Source organism: Protopterus annectens, chromosome 4.part0, assembly GCF_019279795.1.
Source record: "Protopterus annectens isolate FY-2018-M chromosome 4.part0, PAN1.0, whole genome shotgun sequence".
NCBI lineage: Eukaryota > Metazoa > Chordata > Ceratodontiformes > Protopteridae > Protopterus > Protopterus annectens.
The window spans coordinates 903,044,976-903,069,304 of NC_056733.1; the positions used below are offsets into that span (position 1 = coordinate 903,044,976).

Consider the following 24,329-nt stretch of genomic DNA (forward strand, 5'->3'; position numbering starts at 1 on the left):
AGAATTAATGACAGACTCATGGCAGTCAGACTCCAGTGTAATGATAGGGCAGTATTTATAATCTCAGCCTATGCCCCACAGCAGGACTGTGATAGTGAGGAAAAGAGTGCATTCAGACAGCAGTTGCAGGACCTACTAGATAAAGCAGGAAAACATGAATTGGTGTTGATAATTGGTGATTTGAATCCACATATCAGGACAGACAGAAAAGGAGATGAGGACTGCCTGGGCCGGGCAACAGGAATAAAGAAGGAGAAGCCATTCTAGACTTCTGTCTGGCAAGTGGCTTAATAGTAGCAAACACATGGTTCAGTAAGACAGACAGTCACAAGATCACATACAAGAGTAGTCAACATGCAACTCAGATAGACTTCCTCCTAGTAAGAAAAAGGCACTGGGGTAGAATCCATGATTGCAAAGTCATCCCTAGTGAAACAGTCAGCCCACAGCATAAACCACTAGTTGCCACATTCAGCTGCAAGCAGTGGTCAGAGAAGGCTCTAAGGTCAACAGAGACCAGGCTGAAGACCCGGAAGTTGACTGGAAAGAAAGCATAACAGTTCAAGGAATTACTCAGGGCTCTAGCACCCCAAGAAGAGAAGGAAATAGGTGGAGTTGAAGAAGAATGGCAGCACCTAAAAACAGCATCTGTTAGGACTACAGAAAAGATATGTGGCCGAGCCAGGTATTAAAATAAGGTACATAAGGAAAGCTGATGGTGGAATGCAGAAGTCAAGGAAGTCATGAAAAGAAAGAAGGAGTGCAGGAAGAAGTGGGAGATAGGAAAGACTGACCAGGCTAGGAAGGACTACTGGTTGGCTAACAAGCTAAGAAAGAAGTTGCAATACCAAAGAATAGGGCATCAGAGGCACTGTACCAACTTCTGGAAAGAGACTCAGTAAGGGGTACAAAGAAACTATATCAGGTTGCAAGTCAAAGACCGAAAGATAAAGAAGATAGTCAGACACCCTTCATAAGGGATGGCAGCAACAACCTGCTTAGCAGTCCACAGGACATCAAAAGGAGATGGAAGGAGTATTTCCAGCAGCTTCTGAATGAAGAAAACCCCACAGAAGCTGTACTGCCCCAAAAACAGCCTATAATGAGAGAACAGGAGGAGCCCACCCTAGAAGAAGTAAGAACAGCACTAAGGAAATGAAGTCAGGGAAAGCAGCAGGTTCAGATGAGGTTATAGCAGACATGATAAAGATGCTGGCTGAGATAGGGGAGAAATGGCTCCTGAGGGTACTAACAGCAGTGTGGAGAGAAAGGCGTATCCTAGATGACTGGAGAATAAGCATAATTGTACCAGTGCACATTAACAAAGGGTACATCCACAACTGTGGGGATTACAGCGGCAGCAAACTCCTATCACATTGCATGAAAGTTCTGGAGAGGGTGACTGATAAACGGATATGCAGAGTAGTAGAATGTAATATGGGAGATAAGCAGTTTGGATTCAGATCAAGATGCAGCACACAACTGACCCAATGTTTGCATTGAGACAGATACTTGAGAAGAAGCTAAAGATGAAGAAAGAGTCCAACTGGGCATTCCTAGACTTGGAGAAAGCATATGACAAGTTCCCAAGAAGACTGATCTGGGCAGGACTGCGGTGGTTTGAAGTCCCAGAAACATTGGTAGAATTAGTGCAGGCTATGTACAAGGACCCAACAACTCAAGTATGAACAGTGTTCAGCCTCACAGAGAGCTTCCCAGTGGGAGTGGGTGTACATCAGGGTTCAGGTATGAACCCACTGTGGTTCATACTGGTGATGGACTACATTAGCAAACAGGTTGGAGGGGACGGATCAACAAAGCTGCTGTATACAGACGATGTGACAGTACAGGCAGTCTCTGAGCTAGAACTTCACCAAAGGACAGGAGAATGGAATGTAAATCTGAAGGCACATGGGATGAAACTAAGCACAGATAAGACTGTGGTAATGGCAGCAAATTGGGGAAATCAGAAGAAGCTGAGAATAGAGATGGAAGGGAAGACAGTGGAACAGGTAAACAGCTTCAAGTATCTGGAAGGGGTAGTTGAGGAGAAGGGTAGTCTGAATGAAGAGGTCAAAGCTAGAATCAGAGGGGCTGCAGCCAACTTGTATAGAATACCAAAGAAGCTGAAAAGTAAGGTGTACAAGACAGTAGTGCGACCAGTACTACTGTATGGTACAGAAACCTGGGCAGTAAAGGCAGAACAGCTGAAGAAGCTAGAGGTGATGGAAATGAAGTGCATGAGAAGGGTGGTAGGATGTACACTGTGGGACAGATGAAGAAATTAGGACATAAGAGCAGAAGCCAAAGCATCTCAAATTGCAGAAAAGATAAAAGAGAACGGATTACAGTGGTTTGGGCACATGTGCAGAAAAGCAGAAGACAATCTGGTGAAGAAGATTTGGGACTGACAGGAAGAACGTAAGAGGAAGCGAGGATGTCCAACAAAAAGGTGGATGGATTGTGTGAAAAAAGATTTGCGACAGTCAGGCATGAGTGTTGAAGAAGGCAGGAGTGTGGCACTGAATCAAGACAGATGGAGACAGTTAACATGATACCCTGACCCCATGTAGAAAAATGGGAAAAAGGGGGCTGATGATGATTCAGCAGAATATCAGGGACAAAGGAAAAGGGGAGTATTTATACTAATGGCTAGATGAGTTCCAATAGTGACAGAAGAAGAAATAAAGATAAGGGTAGATTTGTGGTAGTAAGGGGCTACTGACAGGAAAGGAGGATTACAATGCATGTATTTATACTCCACCAAAAACTATTGTGGAGCTTAAAGAATTTTGGGGAGAAATAATCAGCTTTTAGCAGGTAATATTACTTATGGGTGGAGACTGCATTTTGATTTGCAACAGTGAAAATGTATCTCAGGTATCTAAAAGCTAAGCTATAAATATCAAAACAGGGTAGTTTTTTGAAGACATTTATGAAAATATTTAGTATGGAAGATGTAACTCAGAGAAAATGTACATATTATTCCTCAATGTACAATAACTGGGCTAGACTAGATAGAAATTATATTTCACCAGAACATTTGCATTTAACTGAATATACTTGGACACATATCCAATAACGATTTCAGATCACGAACCAATAAAAACTAGGATATAGATGCAGGATACTGAAGTCAAAATGAGACACTGGAAAATTCCCTCTTACCTGTTAAAAAGACAGCAATTTATGGAAAGGATAGTAGAAATTATTCAAGAGTTATTAGGGGAGATAGATATGTCTTCAAACATTATAGCTAGGGAGTTGGATAAAATGAAAATGGAGTTTAAAAATTGGGTAGAAAAAAGAGCTATAGTTAAGACATAGGAGGAATTATTTAGAGTAGCTAACAAAGGTTAAAGAATTGCAGAATAAGGGGAATCCCACAGAACAAGAAGAGGTGCAACTGCAGAGTGCTAAAGAGAATAACGGAATATCTGGATAATATGCATGAGTTTAGAAAGACTGATGTTCATTAACTTTTTTTGATAACAAATCCAGAGCACAAAAACTTTTAGCACAATGACTTAGGCAACAGAAACTAGAATATGTTGTAATCAAACTTAGGCAGCCTATAATAAAAAAAACAATGATCTTGTAGAGATATTAGAGCTATCTCAGAAATTGTATGAAAAGTTGTATAAAACAAAGAAATGTGGAAATCAAGAAAGAACAGAGATGGAAATACTCATAGAAAACTTGAGTATGACAAGGTTAGATGTAGAAGAGGCTCAATAATCAACAATTAAGATAGCAGGAGATCAGATAAAAACTATGATGCATAATCAATCTGCAGGAAAGTCTCCATGAACAGATGGCATTCCTATGGAAGTTTGGAGTTTAGGAGGGAAGAAAGTTGACAAAGGGTTTAACAGTATTTTAAAAGGAGGGGAATCACCAATATCTAGGAGGAAAGCTGTGGTGACTGTTCATGGGTTCATAGATAGGTTCATAGATTAGTACTAAGCTAACTGCCCTTGCGAGCCATTTTAAGCCTAGCCAATTATCCCTTGTGAGACTCAAACCCTGCACCTTGAGTTTGTAAGGCAAACACCTTAACCATTAGGCCACCCTCCCAACCCTCAAATATTTGTAATACTTAAAGACTGCAAAGAACCATCAGACCCAGCTTCATATAGACCCTTTTCAATTTTAATCCATGGTTATAAAGTGCTTATGTCTACACTAGCTAAAAGAATGGCAAAGGCAATGCCAAAACTGACAGAAATGGATCAATGTGTTTTTTTGGAGGGGAGCAAACATTTGGCTATATTAGTAGAACAATGACCCAAAGGGAAGCAGAATGTAAGACAAGACCACTGTTGGTGGGGTCTTGATGTCGAGTAAGCATCTGACAGAGTAAGGAAGGATTTTAAGAGTAGGCAATTTGAGCATTCCCCGACACAAACATAAGGTTAATTCGGAGGATATATGATGGATCAGAGGCAAGGATTAAAGTAGGAGGGTTCCTCTCTGATAAGTTGTGTCTGAACAGAGGAGCCAGGTAGGGGTGTCCTATCTATTTCCCTCTTGTTTTCTGCTTTATATTTACAGCCACTGGGAAAAGAAATAAGGGATTCAGAAATTCAAGGATAATTGGTATGGTAATCAAGAAAATCTGACTTTATTTGCAGACAATATTATTTTGTACCTGATAACTCCAGAAATGGACATCTCAGTGTTGTGGAACATTTTGAAACAGTTTCAAGTATTTTCAGATATAAAAACAAAGGTTACAGCTCTAAATTACTTACCCACTCATGAATTGGTTCAGCAACACTCACGTTTATGGGGAAACAATAAGACAGTATATAGAAGTATGGATTAAAAATGCTTCTGTTATGGCAGCTAAGGATATTTGGGAAGGGACTAAACAAACAAAAGATAATACAAAAACTGAGAAACTGGACTGGAAGCTCCTGTTTATGGATATGGATACTAAGATACAAGCAGTAAAAATGTGCAGGTCAGGCATATTTTTATCAACCAGAGGAGAAGTTGTGGCCAATAATTAATAAACAGTTGAAGGAATTATTCTTTGAAGGGAACAGGGCAAAGGGTTAAGTGGGATAAGTTGATCCTTCCGATGGAACAAGGTGATTTAGAATTACCTGGTTTGAAGGGATATTTTAGAACTACACAGTTGAGGCTCATGTAGAAAACACAAGCAGAAATTTTTAATTAAAAGTGAAAAGTGATGATGACGAAACAAGGAAATTCAAGCAATAAGGGGAGATTGGGGTTTTGGATGCAGATTATTAAGGAGAACAGCAGCAGCAGCTGTACAGAATATTATATTCATAACGTAGCAGAAAGTACTCCAAGAACAAAGCCAATATCAAAATGAAGAAAGGAGATTTTGTCATAGGGATGACTGTAAGCAGAGATATGCAGACTAAGTAACAGGGTGCTGGAGTTTACAGGAGAAAAGTGGCAACAGAAGCCAAGATATTGGGAACAAATAACTAGACAGGGAAAACTAATAGAATGGGATGAGGCCAAGAAGACATCTGGACTACATGCTACAGACTGCCTTCCCTAAAGTTTAAGGAAGGCAGGAATTGAGCAATGTATATGTTTATCCATCCTTTGTTAAGTAGGTTAGTCCTGTGATGATGTGAGGTATTGCTAGCTGAAGTCACTTTATATCCTTGAAATACTGAAATGTCAAAATTCAGTATCTCGAAGCTATAAAGTCGAAAATTTAAAACCACGAAAACTCAGAACCGTGAAATTCAAAATCTCGCACACCAGAAATTTTGAATTTTGCGCATCTACTCCACACACACACACACACACACACACATAAACCCACACACACACACACACACACACCTTCCTCCCCACACACAACCACAAGCTCTCTACTACATAAAAGCAGGGGGGCAAGCCACCCTGCACACCCCCCCTACTTAAATATTCTCACTCCAAGGTCGCACTACATACAAACACACACAAAACACCACCACACAACTACATTCTCCTCGCACACACACACATCACATCAACAAAACATACTGACACACATCACAGCCCCTACCCAATACCCTTAACACACACTTACCTGAATCCACAACCACAGCGAAACCTCAAAAGCGCTAAATTCAAAACCTCCGGTATTCGAGGTTTTGAATTTCACGTTTCTGAGCTTTTGCTCTTCTCCGAATTCCACTTTATGGGCTCCAAATACTGAATTTCGATATTTCAGTAATTCAAGCTTCTAAAGTGAATCCATTGCTAGCTATGCCAGGAGAAGTAGGGCAGTGGATGTGTAACATATGTCAGCACAGGTAGCTGGAATTTTGTACAGAATTACATGTCATTTGTACATCAAACTGATTTGACAGATGCTTGTGCTGAAAATGTATTAATGTAACAATAGTGGGTCCTGACTGTACTGTAACTGAATTAAATGTATATGTTTTAACAGAGGATGCAGGAAGAGAGGAATCACAGTCCAGCTGCAGCTAACTTTGAAAAATGTTCTGTAATCAAATTACTTAATTTAGGCCATAAAGATCGTATCTTACAGTTCTGACTGCCAGGGACAAAAGCAGTCTGTACTAGGAAGCTTTCTGTATTGTCTTTTGGGAGACATAATTGCTAGTCTGGAAGGGTGGAGGCTTGAAATTGTTTTATGACTTCCAGTAGCTGCTGCAGCAGATCTTAGCAAGGCTCTCTCTGTGTATTATTGACACGTGCGCTAAATCCTGACAACTTCTAATCAAGGGGGGTAGCATGGGATGTCCAGGTGTATGTGATGTCATTCTGTAATCCATCACTAAAATGAAATTTTAATACTAGGTGAGACTGAAGTCTCAGAGCAGTCTGTTTTTGTAACGTGACAAGGAAGGACCCCTTCAACTACTACATCTTGCCTTGCTTTAGTGTGTAACCAGGGAATAATAACTATTTAGATCAGTCAGCAAAATATAGTGAAATTAGTTAGTGTTTTTATGTAACTGTGTGAACCTGTCCACCTCTGTAATTTATAATACTTCCTGTGATTGAAACTCTAGTATTTATTGTAAATAAATATTTAGTATGTTCATGTTCTTTTATTATTGATTATTATATATATATATTTAAACTTTCATTGAGGCTGGTCCTTTAGAGAATATTTCAGCCTTTGAGAGTGCATTGGGTACCCTTGCAAGAGGCTTAGAGTAGCTGGCTTTGAAGTATCTGGTGGAGCTAGTAAATCTGTGCCAGCCTTTCCCAGGTGTGTGTGTGTCTGTGCAAATCAAATCTTAAAGAATGTGTGTATATCAGCTGCTTGGAGCAGGGGCACGAACCACTGATTTCACAGAGAGAGTAGTGGAGAACTTGGCTTGGACACTCAGCTGTGGTCTCAACTCTATAGCTGTGCCAGTGGAAGTCTTACTGGAGGGAGACAAATAGAGAAACCCAGACCCCACACTGAGTGTGTTCCCTGTGTGCTCTTAAGGGAACTTGTACTTGATGCAGAGAATTGCATCTGGAAATGCTGGGTGTATCCATTTTTGTTCCAAGTGAACATCCCTCTTCAGTGTTAGTGGTGAGGATTCAGACTCCTTAATTACTGGCCCAAAGTGGGGATGTCACAAGTCCCACTAGGCAAGTAGTCTTTTTTGGGGTGAGACACAAGGTGATATTTATACTACTAGGAGAAATTTGGCCAGGGCATTACTGAATTTCCCCTACTCTTTTCAAAATGATCTTTTACATCCACCTGAGCTACCGCCAACTCAAGGAGGTGGGGCTGTAGTTTGACATCTTAACTGAAAGACGGCACACTCAGGAGTGCATCAGCCTCCTTATGCTCCACTACAGTGTCAGTAGTTGAACTACCTGGTCTGAAAATACAACCTACAGCCTTCTGCACCAAAGGAGAGTGCACTACCTGCTGTTCCACTGACACTGATGTTGGACTGAGAAGAGTTATGTAACATTTGTTTATTGGGATAGTCTGACTGGGCAAGAGCCCATTTTCAGTGGAGGCCCCGGGCGAAATGCTCGAGAGGCAATTAAATTACATGAGATGCACTAGTTACATACATCACCAAGTTAGATTGAGTCAACATAGACTAGAATATGATGCACACACTTTATTACCAAACAATATTTCATCAGAGTAAGATTATTTCCCAAATCTGCAAAGTGTCTTTAGACCAGATAAGAAATGCAATCAAACTAGGTAGTGAAATAGATTAGGGAATGGAGGTGAGAGAAGAGAAGATAGCAGAGGTAGAAGAGATAATAATAGATGGGGGGTTAATGTAAAGTTAAGATAAATAGGGGAGAGGACAGTGAGAGTTAATATGTACAAGTAAGGGGGTAGTAAGGGAAGAGATATTAAATGGTTAAAATTAATACTGAAGAGGAGGGGGGGTTGAGATAAGAGGTATAGTAATAAGTAAGACAAGTTACATATGGTAGATATAGAATGGTAGAAAAATAGGTGGATGAGATGGTGGATAACGGAATCGGATTTAGCCAGGACGAGGACATGAGCAGAGCCAATTGTTACTGAGGTAACCCCTAAGTAGCTTTTCTTTAAAGTGAGTTAGGTCAGCAGTAGTTATAATGTGTTGAAGGATAGTATTCCATGTTTTGGAGAAAGTTAGAATACAGAAAGTCCCTGGCATTATTGTTGAATTTGGAGACCTGTAATGATGATTTATTTGAGGATCGGAGTACTCAAGTGTTGGTATAAGGTTGAAGCATTAGTTGAAGAGCAGGGGTTTTATCAGGTTGGTGGACCAGTCTGTGAGTGGTAGCAAGTTTTGTGAACATTAGGTAATGGGGTAATTCTAGCCAGTTGAGTTAATGTAAGGCAGAGCACTAGTGACACCTATGGGGGAAGTTAGTAGTGAATTTAGTTACTTTATTGTATCACGTTTCAAACTTGACTAGATCAGTTTTCTTTAGATTAGTGAAGATAAGAGAGGCATACAGCAAGGTGGAAAGTAGACAAGTTTTAGTTATTGCCTCTCTTGTAGTGTTAGTGAGGAAAGGCTTAATTCTGAACACTGAACCTAGTTTAATATGTGTCTTTTTGATTGAGATAGATGCTTGTCGAATTTCAAGTTATTGTCAATTAGAACACCTACTAATTTTGTTTGGGGTATGGTTGTTATTATTATGGTGTTGTTAGAGGAATATATTTGGAATAGAGTTAAGGGATCTCATGCTTTACTGGGATGAAAGAGCATCAGTTTAGTTTTGGATGGGTTCAGAATTAGTTATAAAAAAGAACATATGTGATGTATAATATATGTAAGCGGAAACATCTTAATACACTTTGTTTTCTTTTATATTAATGTACGTTTGCCTGTGTCTTTAGTGATAATTTAATAAAGGTTTCAAACAATAAGTAGCAGGAGTTTATTTTATGTTTTATGAGTAAATGTCCTGGAACGGAGAAGCTGATGGGAAATAATGTTATAACTGCAACAATCTGGCAGATGGTGCAGAGATTAAGGTTGCGAACTGGAGATCCTATGGTACAGGATTTGATTCTCTCATCTCTCGTTTGCCTACTGTGTGATCAAATCACTTAACCAGACATTGTCTAAGGGTCACCCTTGAAAAGGGATGTTCTGTCCAGTGGGCCTATCTGGTTAACAGATAAGTATGACAAAGCACTGACAAAATGAGGTACAATAATGCCTAGTACCAAATTGAGAAGCACGTTGTTTAAAGATAAAACACTGTAACTTCTGATAACTGTATAAAAGCCAACTTGGAAGAAGACTGTTTCAAAGACTGAAATACGTTTTCTGAAGACTGTATATTTTTTTGTTTACTGTGATGCTTCAAGATCAAGAAAACATTAAATAAATCACTCAAATCTAACAGATGTTTGGCCAACAAGAAAATGGCACGATTACAAAACAGACGTTCTTGCCCTTCCTGCTTAATGGAGAAGATATGTGCTCCCCGGACAACTACAGTCCAGTAATTCAGACATTGGTGGCAACAAGAATGTCAAGAAAAGCTGCCTGTGAAATCTAGCGAGGCCCAGATATAGATGGGGAGGTCAGAGTAAGTGGCTGACACCAGTTTACTCATTTCAGGGTGAAAGGCATGTCCTCATCCACTTTTTCACAACCTCAAATCATAGGCTTTGGGGTACAGCAGCACAAAAGTGCTAGTATGTCTGTATAGATCCACCAAGCAAAGCAATAGTAATACTGCTGGATTAAGGCACATAAGTAGGAGCGAGCAAGTCATCATTACTACAGCACTGTGTGTCCCATTTTGGATGCAAGTCAGGGCCACATGGGGCAGGGACGTAGGCTATCAAGAAACCCCACTGTTGGCTGCCTGGATGAAAGCCTCATTAGCAACTGGCTATCCTTGTTTTACTTTCTCCAAGTATTTTGGATTTCTAATTCCAGGACAGGAAAGGACTCCATTCCTAAAGTCAGGGTATGACTACAGGTCATGAAATTAGTATTGTTTCAGTCTCTGATGTTAGCACCTACAATGTGCCCAGAATTGTCGTTTTCTGTAATTCATACAGGGAGGGAAAGAAAGGGCAGTCAAACCCGGGTGGATAGAAATACATAAAGACCCTTACCCCAGGGTTTGGAAAAAGGTACAGAATACCAAAGCTCCCATGCGTGGGTAATAGAAACATAATTTATTTAGCTAATGGCTGTCCCTGGGTGACAAAGAAGTACATTTCTGTAACTTCTGTATCACGATCTGAAAGACTTGCTTATTCAGTTTCCAGTCATGCAGGTTGGAAAGGGAACTGCTCAGCTAGTCTCCTAGTGAATTCTTGTTTGTGAAATTTACACGATTTGGAAGTCAACACCCTGCTACAAGGTCAATTCCTCTGTCATTATCACCAACCAGAATAATGGACAGAAATGGGTCCCTCTTAGCCTACTGTACCACATTACAGTGCTACTAGATGTCAGTGTTTTTGTAACCTATGGTAGAACACTGCCTTGAAAATCTGCAATATATCACATCAAGGCCATAATCTCCTTCACATTTATTTATTACTTACTTTTCTTGAGGACAGCAATGCTGCTTTCACTGATTTGTAAGGTACTACTGAAATTTCTCATGAAAACCCTGATTAATACATCTTTATTCATTAGAATGGAGGCAAACATGTATCCTACTGCCTTTCAAGACAACACTTGCTGTTAGCTGCATTTTCTGGATTAGTACTAGTGTACAAGCAGTTTCTGTGGGGTACCAACACAACCTAACTTCGTATCTAGTACAGTCCCAATAACATCTCTGCAGATGGGATGTCACATACTGGATTTCTGTAGGCTGATAGGGATACACAAGCTGGTCAGACACTGATAAGTGTATGGCATGGACTTGCTGAGAGGGACAAGGGGTGTGTGAATCCAGGTCTAAGTATTACATAATTATCATGGACACAGTAAACAGATCAAATGACAAAAACAAACACTGGCAGCATTTTTTATCAGCCAAAAAATAAAGGAATTGCATGTGTTCCCTGTGAACAGAATTGTGCAAGTAAGTGTCATTCACATCTCTAGGTTTATAGGTAAGTACTAGACTAGCTACCCTGGAGGACCAGGACCAGGGCCTTGCCAATTTCTATTAGTGAGAATCAAATTTTGTGTCTCTTGTTTGTGAGATAAATACCTCAATCATTATGCCAACCCCCAACCCCAAGTCACCAGAAATGTGTTTGTTATACGCAGAGGGCGCAGGACCCAAAAAACAGCATTTCATATGTTTTTATTCGTAGTAATACGCAGAGGGCGCAGGACCCAAAAAACAGCATTTCATATGTTTTTATTTATAGTAACAAATTTAATCTGCAAAGACCCAAGACTGGTCTCCAGGAACTGCTCTGTTTTACCACTAGAAAGTCCTAAGTAGAACACTCCCTTGTTGTAGCTTGGGAACCATTTTATATGGTCCCAGTGTGTACAAAGTTGTCCCAAAATTAGTAGTGATAAACATATCTGATCTGGTTTGGGAGACAGCAGCCCCATCCAGTATACAGTAGCAACTGTCTCGCTCTTACCCAGAGGGGTGTGCTCAGGCTGAATCGGTTTTCTTATGAGGGTTTCCTACATAGAATGGAAGGGAGAGAAGTGGGATGGGAGGGGGCTGTATGGTCGGGTATTATGGCTACCTCATGCCTGCTGCTTTCCCCTCAAAACATTTTCTCCTTTTAAATTGCTCCATTCTTGACTGCAAGTCAAAAAAGGGCAACTGTGCTGTGTGACAGTTCCTGCTATACTTAGAAAGTGGGAAAGAGAAAATTGTTTTACAGATTGTACAGTTTTCTGCTTTTCTTCCAAACGCTTAAACACTTCTAGGAAAGAAGGTCCAAAAATGGCCCAACAACAGCACCCCAAATGCATCTTCAACAGTCTAAATTAGAGATGGTATGGCCATGCAAATGGGCATCTCTATTCCCAAAAGTTCTAGATACCTTTTGTGAGAATACATTTACCAATCACTCCATAAAATCTTCACAAATTCCGAAACCTAAGCCAGCAACACCTTTTCAAAACAGTGCACTGACTATTCTTCTCCCTCAAGGACAGGCATCTGTGTCACAGCAGAGACACTTAATTGTCAGTTTCCTGGGTTTCAAGGCATCCTCTTGTAATTTACAAAGCCTGGCTTTAAAGGTTTCTTCTCTCAATTCACTGGATATATCTTCTGTTTTCAGATCAATGTTCCCCTCACCTCAGATATAGAAGCATGTGGATCTGACGATTTCTGGTCCTGATTCCAAAGGAGGATGATATTTTCTTACTAAACTGGACTACCATACTGGTTTCCCAATCAGTGAGTAGGATACTTTGCCTGGATACCAGTTCTGAAATAGTTTACTGCATCCATAGGTGCCACTGCTGTGTTTGACACTGGGTTGTCTGGTTTCCCAATCAGTGAGGAGGATACTTTGCCTGGATACCAGTTCTGAAATGTTTTACTGCATCCATAGGTGCCACTGCTGTGTCTGACACTGGGTTGTATAATCCATAGGTGCCACTGCTGTGTCTGACACTGGGTTGTATTAATCCATAGGTGCCACTGCTGTGTCTGACAATGGGTTGTATTAATCCATAGGTGCCACTGCTGTGTCTGACACTATGTTGTATTAATCCATAGGTGCCACTGCTGTGTCTGACACTATGTTGTATTAATCCATAGGTGCCACTGCTGTGTCTGACACTGGGTTGTATTAATCCATAGGTGCCACTGCTGTGTCTGACACTGGGTTGTATTAATCCATAGGTGCCACTGCTGTGTCTGACACTGGGTTGTATCAACCCATAGGTGCCACTGCTGTGTCTGACACTGGGTTGTATTAATCCATAGGTGCCACTGCTGTGTCTGACACTGGGTTGTATTACAAACATTTTACTTCTCTTGTCCCCTATAAAAGCAATCAGGTTTCTTTGGGACAGGCAGCTGACAGGCTGGCCCAACAACAGCACCCCAAATGCATCTTCAACGGTCTAAATTATAGATGGTATGGTCGTGCAAATGGGCATCTCTATTCCCAAAAGTTCTAGATACCTTTTGTGAGAATTGGAGAAATTCAAGATGATATATTTTAGAATGAGTTCTCTTAAGGTTAAGGGTTTCCAGACAGCAGACATCTTTTGATAGAAAACATGTAGAAAGTGTTTTCATAGTCCATGCAATACAGTTAAGCCCATACAGACCAGGTTTATCTTCGCTGCCGAGGTCCAAATCATACATTCCAGCTAGGTAAGGGTCCCTCTTCCTTTTAGAAACTCTGACAACACAAGGTAGATGGATTTAGCTGCAGGTAATAGAAAGTGGCTAACCTCTATCAGACTACCACAAGCATATTCTTGTGCAATCTTCTATAACCAAAAAACATGGGAGGTGGTGCACATGCCCACTAGTCAGACATCAGTCTGGAAGGAGTAGTATATCGCCTCTATCAGTTGTAGTAGTGCCCATGAAATGCTGACATAGAAAGAACCTTACCAGGAATCTGTCAATGCCAGATCATGGAATTGCCTGGAAAGGTAAAGGTCCATGAAAAGCTTGAACAATTCACATTGGAATGACCCCCCCCCCCCCAGCAGACACATTGGAACCAGCCTTCTGCTGTAGCACAGTAATTTTCAGAGGCCTGGTTTGCTCTATAAGCACTGATCCCATTGTATGACTCAGAAATGGTTACAATAGGTGGTAATGTAGAAATGGAGGTACTGGGGTTGTGGGTGGACACAACTGTGTCCGTCTGGAGTCCAGCAGTCTCAAGCTCATGCAGAAATGATAGGGCCACTACAGCGAAATATGCTCTAAAAAACACACAGGTAATCAACTTTTGGGTTTGTCCATCTTCTTTTGATGGCCCTTTTCTTTAGGGGACAGTTTTCTGAATGGAAATGATGTCCCATGGGCTGACACAATGACCTCCCATTGCTGCAGGAATGATCTGATCTGCAGTTTCATGTGCTGTGGAGAAGAACTTTCCTAGTAAACATTTTGCAGTGCTGAAATGTCCACACATGTTTTTCCCAACACAAAACTGGCAGGAGATAATGGTGATCTTTTGGGGGATCTGATCTCCTGCAGGAGATAATGGTGATATTTTGGGGGGATCTGATCTCGGCAGGAGATAATGGTGATCTTTGGGGGGATCTGATCTCGGCAGGAGATAATGGTGATCTTTTGGGGGGATCTGATCTCGGCAGGAAATAATGGTGATCTTTTGGGGGAATCTTATCTCCTGCAGGCACACTTTCTTATTATCTTTTCATGGTATATTATGAGTTTCAGAGGGAGATCCCCAAGGTAAATGCAACAGACGTACCACATAAACAGAAATGCCAACAAGTATTTCAGTGAGAGAGAAATTATTTTCCCAAACTGGATGCTTGTGACTCTATGGAAGTCATCTGGAAGGAGCCAATGGGCTAAAGATCAAATGCTTCTTGTGGTAAAAATGAATAGGAGATGGTAAGGGTTCCTTTTACTTTCTACTGAACAACAGACTACTGTCCCCAGCATGTCCAGAAATCAGGTCAAAATGTTCATATTCACCTACAGCTATGGATTACACCACAGCACTGATCTTTACGATGGACATCAGAGTGGGCTACCGATGACTGTCATTTTCAAGCACGCAAGTCCACCTTCTGGTCTGCACGGGCTGTTGATTCGGAAGTTGGCGCTGATGTCCGACATAAGGTTGTTACTTTGAAGGACATTTCTTCTAGGTCATCCTATCCAAAGGGTAGATAAACCTTTTCAGACTGTTAAAGCCCATGTACAGCTTCTCTCTTATCCATTTTCCTCCAGTTGATCCACGTCAGCCTTACCTCACAGCTGAGGATGAGAGGACCACTAAAGAGAGCACCGAAGGCTTCCTACTCTAGCTCTGAAGGAAAGCCTACTGGTACCTTCAAATACAGCACAACACAACTGAGTATCTGTAAAACGTAGCACACCACAACTGTGTATCTGTAAAATATAGCACACCACAACTGAATATCTGTAAAATACAACACACCATAACTGAATGTCTGCAAAATACAGCACACAACTGACTATCTGTAAAATACAGCACACCATAACTGAGTACCTGCAAAATACAGCACACCATAACTGAGTATCTGCAAAATACAGCAAACCACAACTGAGTATCTGTAAAATACAGCACACCACAACTGAGTATCTGTAAAATATAGCACACCACAACTGAGTATCTGTAAAATACAGCACACCACAACTGAGTATCTGTAAAATAAGGCACACCACAACTGAGTATCTGTAAATTATAACATACCACTACTAAGTATCTGTAAAAATATAACACACCACAATATAGCACACCACAACTGAGTATCTGTAAAATATAACACACCACAAATGCGTATCTGTAAAATATAGCACGCCACGACTGAGTATGTGTAAAATAAAGCACACCATAACTATCTGTAAAATATAGCACACCATAACTATCTGTAAAATAAAGCACACCACAACTATCTGTAAAATACAGCACACCATAACTGAGTATCTGTAAAATACAGCACACCATAAATGAGTATCTGTAAAACAAGGCAAACTACAACCGAGTAACACACCACAATATAGCATACCACAACCGAGTATCTGTAAAATGTAACACACCACAATATAGCACACCACAACTGAGTATCTGTAAAATATAACACACCACAAATGTGTATCTGTAAAATATAGCACACCACGACTGGGTATATGTAAAACGTAGCACACAACTGTGTATCTGTAAAATACAGCACACCATAAATGAGTATCTGTAAAACAAGGCAAACCACAACAGAGTATCTATAAAATGTAACACACCACAATATAGCACACCACAACTGAGTATCTGTAAAATATAACGCACCACAAATGCGTATCTGTAAAATATAGCACACCACGACTGGGTATATGTAAAACGTAGCACACAACTGTGTATCTGTAAAATATAGTACACCACAACTGCGTATCTGTAAAATACAGCACACCACAACTGAGTATTTGTTAAAATATAGCACACCACAACTGAGTATCTGTAATTCTTTAGCGTGTTCTTACACCTCCTGTGCTGGAGGTTAGCAGGTTTGACAAAGCTTTGAAAAGGCTATCCTCTATAACACTATCCTCCGGTATATCAATGGAAGTTTGAAGTTGACAGAACATGGAAGGATAGCAAAGTCATGTGTCACAGGGACTTGCTGAGTTTCACACTGAAAAGGCATTGTTTTCTACTAATGGGGTTTGGCATAATGGTTAAGGTGTTCAGGTAATAATACACCATCTGGATGGTATGTGCATACATGCTCCTCAGTGAACAGGGAGCTCAGTAACAAGATGTTATGTTTTCCTAAATGTCCAAACATTCGGGGGTCTCACCACCATCATCTACCAAAACTAAGGGCAGTTACAGCTAGTTTCCAACATGGTTGTGACTAATTCTGAGTCAGTACAGTTGCCTAGACATACATTTTTTTTGGGGCGGCTCACTAAGAAAGTTGTCCATGTTTTCTGGTAAGGCAGAAATGCAGTACAGGCTCAGCACTGACGTATGCTTCCCCCAGCATATGTTAAAGGTCTGTTGTTATCAGAGAACTCTGATGACAGAAAGGATTTCCTCCCAGAACAGCACATTCAATGACCTCTGAATCCCCGTCCCAGAAGATATCGGTGGAATGTAATCCTTTCCAACCCAATCCTCTTCTCTTTTGGGCCCAAACTTGGGACACCAAAGCCAAAGGAAATACAAGTACTGTGCCATCTTTTAAACTTCATTCATCTGGCAAAAACAGCAACATATCCTTAGATGTGGAGGAACAGGAGAAAATACTGAAATTAATCTGTTTCCTCACTCCACTAACAAAATGTATGGATTAATAACTTACTAGAATGTAACTTTGGAAACTACTAAGGTAAGTTTTAAATCATTCACTTAACCACTTATTCTGTAATACTACAAACAGTGTTCACCAGGCACAAAAGAGATAAAACCCTGACTGAAATCCCGATGACCCTACTGTGACAGGTAGCTTGGGTGCTAGAAAAGCCAAGCAGGGAAGGGAAATGGGAGTAAGTGGTAGGATCACCTTGCTCCTCCTGGGAAGGGAGATGAGACTGAGTGGTAGGATTGCCTTGCTCCTCTTGGGAAAGGAACTGGGAGTGAGCAGTAGGATTGCCTTGTTCCTCCTGGGAAGGGAGATGAAAAGTGAGCAGTAGGATCACCTTGCTCCTCCTGGGAAGGGAGATGAGAGTGAGTGGTAGGATTGCCTTGCTCCTCTTGGGAAAGGAACTGGGATTGAGCAGTAGGATTGCCTTGTTCCTCCTGGGAAGGGAGATGGGAGTGAGTGATAGGATTGTCTTCCTCCTCCTGGTGCTGGAAGAGGTGGTTCTTGGTATGGCAGTTCGCTGGTACAAGTGGAAGCTTTGCACAGAAGCTGCTGACTTGGGGAGACAGGCATGCAATCTTGAGCCAGTGAAGCCATCTCTCATAGGGCATGTGGTTGTGGGGTTGTGCACACGTCGGGGGGGCACACAGGATTCCCCATAAGTGACACAGTGCCAATGTCACCAACAGGGGATGGAGTCTTCAGAGCCAGTTCTATAGTCCACAGCAGGAATGACTTGAGGTGCTGAGTAAAGGAAGAAACTGGCCAGTTGGAACTAGAAGATAAGGATGCCTTAAGGTACCAGTCTGGGGGATAAGGCAAACTCATCCATCTGGTGGGATGGAGCACATTTAGGTTAGGTCATGGTAGACAAATAAGGTGGTCTATGAGCCCTTGTCTAGGGAAGGGCAGATACATTTGGCTTTGGGTGGTGAAGGGAGCTCACCTAAGTGCAAGTGCAAGCAGATGTAGGGGCACATGTGGAGGAAAAAAAAAACACTCTCACTGCTGCTTGGATGACATCCCTCTCTGAACAGCTCTTTTGAGCCTGGGTGAAATTGTCCAAAAGGGAAATGAATGGACATGTTTGACTTGGGAGGAATTCTTGATGGCTGGTGGGTATGGGGGCAAAAAGCACCAAGGAATAAAAAGAAGAGCCTTTAACTTGCATATCAATAGGGATAAATGGCTAGAAAATGTTCCAAAAGAAAAATAACATGTCCATTTACAGGCATTTCCTTTCAAGATTTTGCCTCCAACCTTACTATCATAGGAAGACTTGTATCTCCTTATAAAAAGGAATTTGGCCCAACTTACTAAGTACAAAGTACTGACCTATGACTGCCTGCCTCATTAACACATGAGGGACTCCTGACACGGGTCCAGGCAACGGCTTCTACTGTGGCTGCTCAACATCTAATGTATCACTCTCAGGACCTACACACCTGGCGTCCCACTCTCAGTACCTACACACCTGGCGTACCACTCTCAGTATCTACACACCTGGCCTACCACTCCCGGTACCTACACACTTGGCCTACCACTCCCAGTACCTACACACCTGGTGTAAAACTCTAGGTACCTACACATATACCACTCTCGGTAGCTACACACCTGGCATACAACTCCTGGTACCTCCATAGCTCTCAAGCTCTTAGCACAAAAAATCTGGACAAAGGCAAAAATAACAAGGGGGGGGGGGGACAAAGCCCTAAAAATAGGGACAACTTTTAAATATTGTTCTTACAAACATGCATTTTCTGAAGGATATGAAGTCTGAAACTAATGCCTGTCATTATTTATTGAATTCAATCCTCACTGATTCACCACAAAAAATCCAGAGTGTCACATATTTAGTGAAGAACAGACCAGAAATATGAGGCAAAAACCTGGACATTCTGAGAAAATCTAGGCAGTTGAGAGGTACACACCTGGCATACAACTCTCAATATCTACATTTAGCATACAACTCTCATTACCTACACCTAGTGCACCTACACAACTAGCGTACCACTCTTGGTACCTACACAACTAGCATATTACTCTTGGTATCTACTCCTAGTGTACAACTCTCGATACCCACAAACCTACCGTACAACTCTCAGTACCCAAGACTAGTGTACCACTCTCAGTACCTACACACCTAGCATACAACTCTCAGTACCTACACACCTAGAGTGCAACTTTAAGAACCTACACATATAGCATACAACTCTGAGTACCTTCACCTAGTGTACTACTCTCTCAGTGCCTACGCCTCGTGTACCACTCTCAGTACCTACAGCTAGTGTACCACTCTCAGTGCCTACATTTCATATATGCACTCCATTAGTTATTCAACTTCTGCTAGACTAAAAAACACCTCAAGTAGGGGAGGACAGTTACTGCAGCAAGACTGATGAACTGCCCTTCCCAACAACGCACTCCAGGGAGCACCCTTACATGGGTCAGTACGTAAATTCCCACTGCCGTCAACACTACCAGACAAACACCCTGCCCTTGTGTCAGTCAGCTGTGTAAGTGCCAAAGGGTAATGGTTTTATCTGTGAAGTTTTCCTACATCGTTGATTTGTTTTGTTGAAAATAATTCAACTGCTCTGAGGCTGTGCATCCTTGGAAGGGGTGTGGTAGCAGAGATCGGTAATGTATAGCAACGATACTCAATATCTTTAGAGCAACACAGGATGATGGCTTGAAGAACAGGTGCCTAATTTCATCAGAACTCCTGGTTTCTTCTTAGATATAAACTCGGTTGTAAAGAGAACCCCACCCTACACCACCTTAGTTGAAAGCACTGGCTTGACTGCTCTCTTTGCACTGGCTAAGCTTAGTCTAACAATTTTAGACAGGTCATCACTGATGGAAGTGGGATACCAGTTCCACTGACTGACCCCCACCATTACAAGATTTTGCACCTTTTGCTTTTCACAGATAGTTTCACATTTATATAGAAACTTCCACAGTATTCCTCCTAGCCTTGTTTTCCTGAAAGATACACGTCTGGACCTCTGCAGGGTCTTTAACCAAGCGCTTACATGAGCTGGCATACATTATAGTTACTGAGAACATGGTCTGGGAATTTAAAGCCTTGCACTACTGCGGAAAGGCACTGCCATGCTACTGTAGAGGTCCCCCACTAAATGTTTGATATTCTAGCCAAATGGAATGGTCATCTACAAAAAACAGACACAATCTCGTGTGTTTCATTTACTAAAGGGCAGCAGATGACCCACACTGCACAGCAGCTCTTACAGAATCAATAACATCAGTAGGATTAAGGTTACACCTGAGATGTAAGGAATGCACACTGTTAATGTCTACTGTAACTGTCAGCTCTGCTGAATGTCAGAGGTAGAGACGGATTCCTGGAGAATGTTTTTGCTAACTGACCTAGGTTTTAGTGTTTGCAGTTTGAAGTTTATATGGAAAGTTAAAGTAAAACTCCTCTCATCAAAAATGTTTCTGCATTGCCTGAGAGGCAGTAGGAACAGCTTCTCTACAGGCTCCTAACAGAGTTTACCAAACGAGAAATTCTTTCTAAGGTATATGACACTACATAAGCCTGTAACTGATTTGTCATGGCAGCTGCACTAAAGTTCCTTTCCAGTATCTTCTCATGGAGTGACAAAAGACAAATGGAGTCTTTCAGTTTGGGCAGGACAGCAGAAGCAATAAAGATACCTTGCCTACCTGCCCACAGATCTGCTTAACCTAACTGACCAGTGTTCACTATGTCTGAGTAGCATCCTTTACAAAAGGACGTCTAATTTAAGCAGGTATTAATGCATTGTTTTTGAAAGACAGGGGTGTTCATAATTCTGAAGAATTCCTCGAAGGAGGGTCCTGGGAGGGGGTTATATCTAGTAACAAAACAAAACAAGAAGAATCCATCATCCTTGTTAGTTTGAGACAGAGGGAAAAAGCTCTGGATCTTCAGTACAAATGGAAGGCTCAAATGAGGGAGTGAAATGACTCTTTATGGGGCATTTCCTATGATGACCTACGTTCCTAGTCACCAGATGCACCAGGCACTGAAGGAACAAAAACAGAGGCACAGTTGACAAAGTGGGCACAGAAGCAGCAGCAGCTGCTGAGAACAGCATCAGGGCTACCTGCATTAGAAGGAAGATGTACAGCTGCAAAGACTGTGGTACACCCCACGGGGAAGTTCTGTCTAGCCCACTGGGAAGTTCTGTCTACCCCACTGGGAAGTTTTATTTACCCCACAGGGTGGTTCTGTCTACCTGATCTCCTAGATGAAACATTGTGTCACTCACATTTTGTCAGATTCTAAGAAACTATTAATATGGTAAAATCTTAAAAACTACTATTAGTAGAAATGAAACAACAGATCTCAAGACAGAATGCCTGTCAGCTCTCATTTCTTCTAAAAAAACGTAAACTTCAGCAGGTGAAGGAAACTTTAACTCAGGGAGACACAACCAAAGCAGAAACCTCTTTGGGACCAGAGTTAGACTCCATATCTGCCATGGAAGAACACAGTCTCAAGCCTTTAACCATGGCACTTTCTTAAATTCAGTTTGGGAGGAAGTGTCCACTACCATTTCAACCCAGGGGTTCTACGGTACTTTTGGAAAGAGGCTTTCTCTCTCACTGGTCAGGCAGCTGTGCAGCTGCAGAAAGACAGGCTAACATTTACCTGAAAGAGGAAGTGAATTGCAGAAATGCCACACTCTGTTAAAAACTTTGCAAGAAAGCTGTGCTCAGGAGTCCTAATCCTTTACCTTAAGCATGCCTCCCTAGAGCTGATAATAATCTGTTAATCTGTGAACAATATCCTTTCCTGTGCCCAGCCACATTTTTATCTTTGTAAAATGAACAGTGTGAAAGCTGACAAGCCCTGGATGGTCACTGTGAGTGGCACTGCTAAGCTGCTGGCAATCGCAGCAGTAAGGAATACATTAAGAAAGTCAATGGCAAAACAGGCAAAGCAAATAATGATCCTGCTTCAGTATGCAATGGCCACACAAGGAATTCTCTGTGTAGCTTCCTCGGTACTGAAAGCAAATACCTTTCTACAATGACTATCTGAAAATAAAAGTAGTGTAAACGGTGAGAAAGATATGAGGGCTATGGCAGTGCCCACACTTTTTAATGTCATGTAAGGGATAAAGATGTAAACCATGAGAGATGTAGCTGCTGTGCAATTAAAGAATGATAAATCACCATCTGGACCCAACTCAGATGTCCTCTATAAATCACGAGGCCTAACATTATCTACAGAGTTATTCTATATCCATAACTGAGCTATTCATTGGTTCAAATTTTTCTTTAGGAAACAGTATCTCTAGCCAGTACTCACAAATGTACCAGCACTGGGCCTTAATGTCAGTGTAATTTTATCCCATGGTCCCCTGGCTAGTTAACCCTTTCTTCACATCCATGTAGCCTCCATAACCTAATAAACAGCCTGTCTACAATACAAGATCCTCACCAAACAGTGAAATAAGACGCTCTCTGCATGGTTAATAAAAAGCACACAGTCTTACAATGGGGTATATTGTTTTACTTGCAATGCCTATGCTTGAGCAATCCATGTGAAATCATTCCCTTGGTGACTGCCACTCCCCCGCCGTCTGTACTGTGCATCTACCTAATAGGGCAGCGGCCTGGCTCCGTCCTCCAAAACTCCGGCTGAAGGAACTGTGCCTACTTGCATAGGAGGCAGGTCGACTAGGAAGCCAAGGGAGGAGGAAGGCTGGAATATTGGCATGAAGATGTTCTTCTGCTACAAATGCCACTTCGAACCAACTTCGCTGGAATGTGGCCAAGTCATCCATCTCAGTGGTGTACCAGACAGTAGACTGCTGCATTCCAACTGAAAAAAAAAACACACAGAGATTAAAGATATAAAATATTAGCAAAAGTGTTTAATTTGCATCTCTGAATCAAAGTGTAAACTTCCAAGAAAAGCCTTTATTACTCAAGACTCTTCTGGGTCACCCTTTCTCAATGATAAATTTCACCTTGGAGCTCCAAGCTCCATGACAGCTACACCACTAGCATATCCACCCTAGCACAACTACTATATTCTACTGTTGCCTTTCACAGCATGCCTCAGGTTGTAGCTTGGACCACTGCCCATGGGTTGCCATACGTCATATCATATACTCTACAACAGATATGGGGGGGGGGGGTAAGGCTTCACATATCTAAATGGCATCCTCTCCAATAGTTCTCAATGCTACTGTAACAATAATCCTAAGCTATGTCAGCGTGCAGCTTTATAACTGACACACTATCATCTATGAACTCTTCCTCAACACAGACCCAACTAAGCCTAACTTTTGGTTCTGCTGAATAGAAACAACATACTACAACACATCACTCCCAGAACGAGTTTATCCTGTAGCATTAATCCACGTTCTCAGCCATGGTTTTACCATAAAAGCAGTGTAAGCATTAGAAGCAGTAGTAAGGAACAAAAAACTACAAAAGCTCTACTATAACTTTTCTAACATTGTATACAACTGAAATGTATGCTGCTAAGATGTTTACTCAATATGTTACTAAAATGTTTATTGGTTATTTGGAGATTTTTTTCCTCGGGCCACCACTGAAAATTGTCTCTTTTCTACCCAGTCAGACTTTCCCAGTAAATAAATGTCAATGAATAAATAAATATTTCCTCTGAGCTGAACTTATCCAGCAATCTCAGAAATCCTTACTGGGGCTGGTTCTGTGCTAACCCTACAAAACATTAAGTGATGAAGCAGCAACATGTCATGGAATACTGCCCATGTGACCATAGATGGGGAGAGGCAGTATTCCATGACATGGAATACTGCCTCTCCCCATCTATGTTCACATGGGCACTATTCCATGACATGGAATAGTGTCCATGGAATACTGCCCATGTGACCATAGATGGGGCGAGGCTAACAACTGGCACCATCATCATCATCATCTACCTCTGCTGTGCCGGCTACA

At 41.5% G+C, this 24,329-nt stretch overlaps 1 protein-coding gene across 1 annotated transcript in view; it reads right to left on the reverse strand.

Moving 5' to 3' along the window:
* The window catches only part of DEPDC5 (DEP domain containing 5, GATOR1 subcomplex subunit), a 2,513,958-nt gene that overhangs the window by 468,628 nt on the left and 2,021,001 nt on the right, over positions 1-24,329 (reverse strand). The window contains exon 38 of the mRNA XM_044068865.1: positions 22,993-23,217. Within this exon, the coding sequence (XP_043924800.1) occupies positions 22,993-23,217 (225 nt within the window). The remainder of the gene's footprint in view (positions 1-22,992; positions 23,218-24,329) is intronic.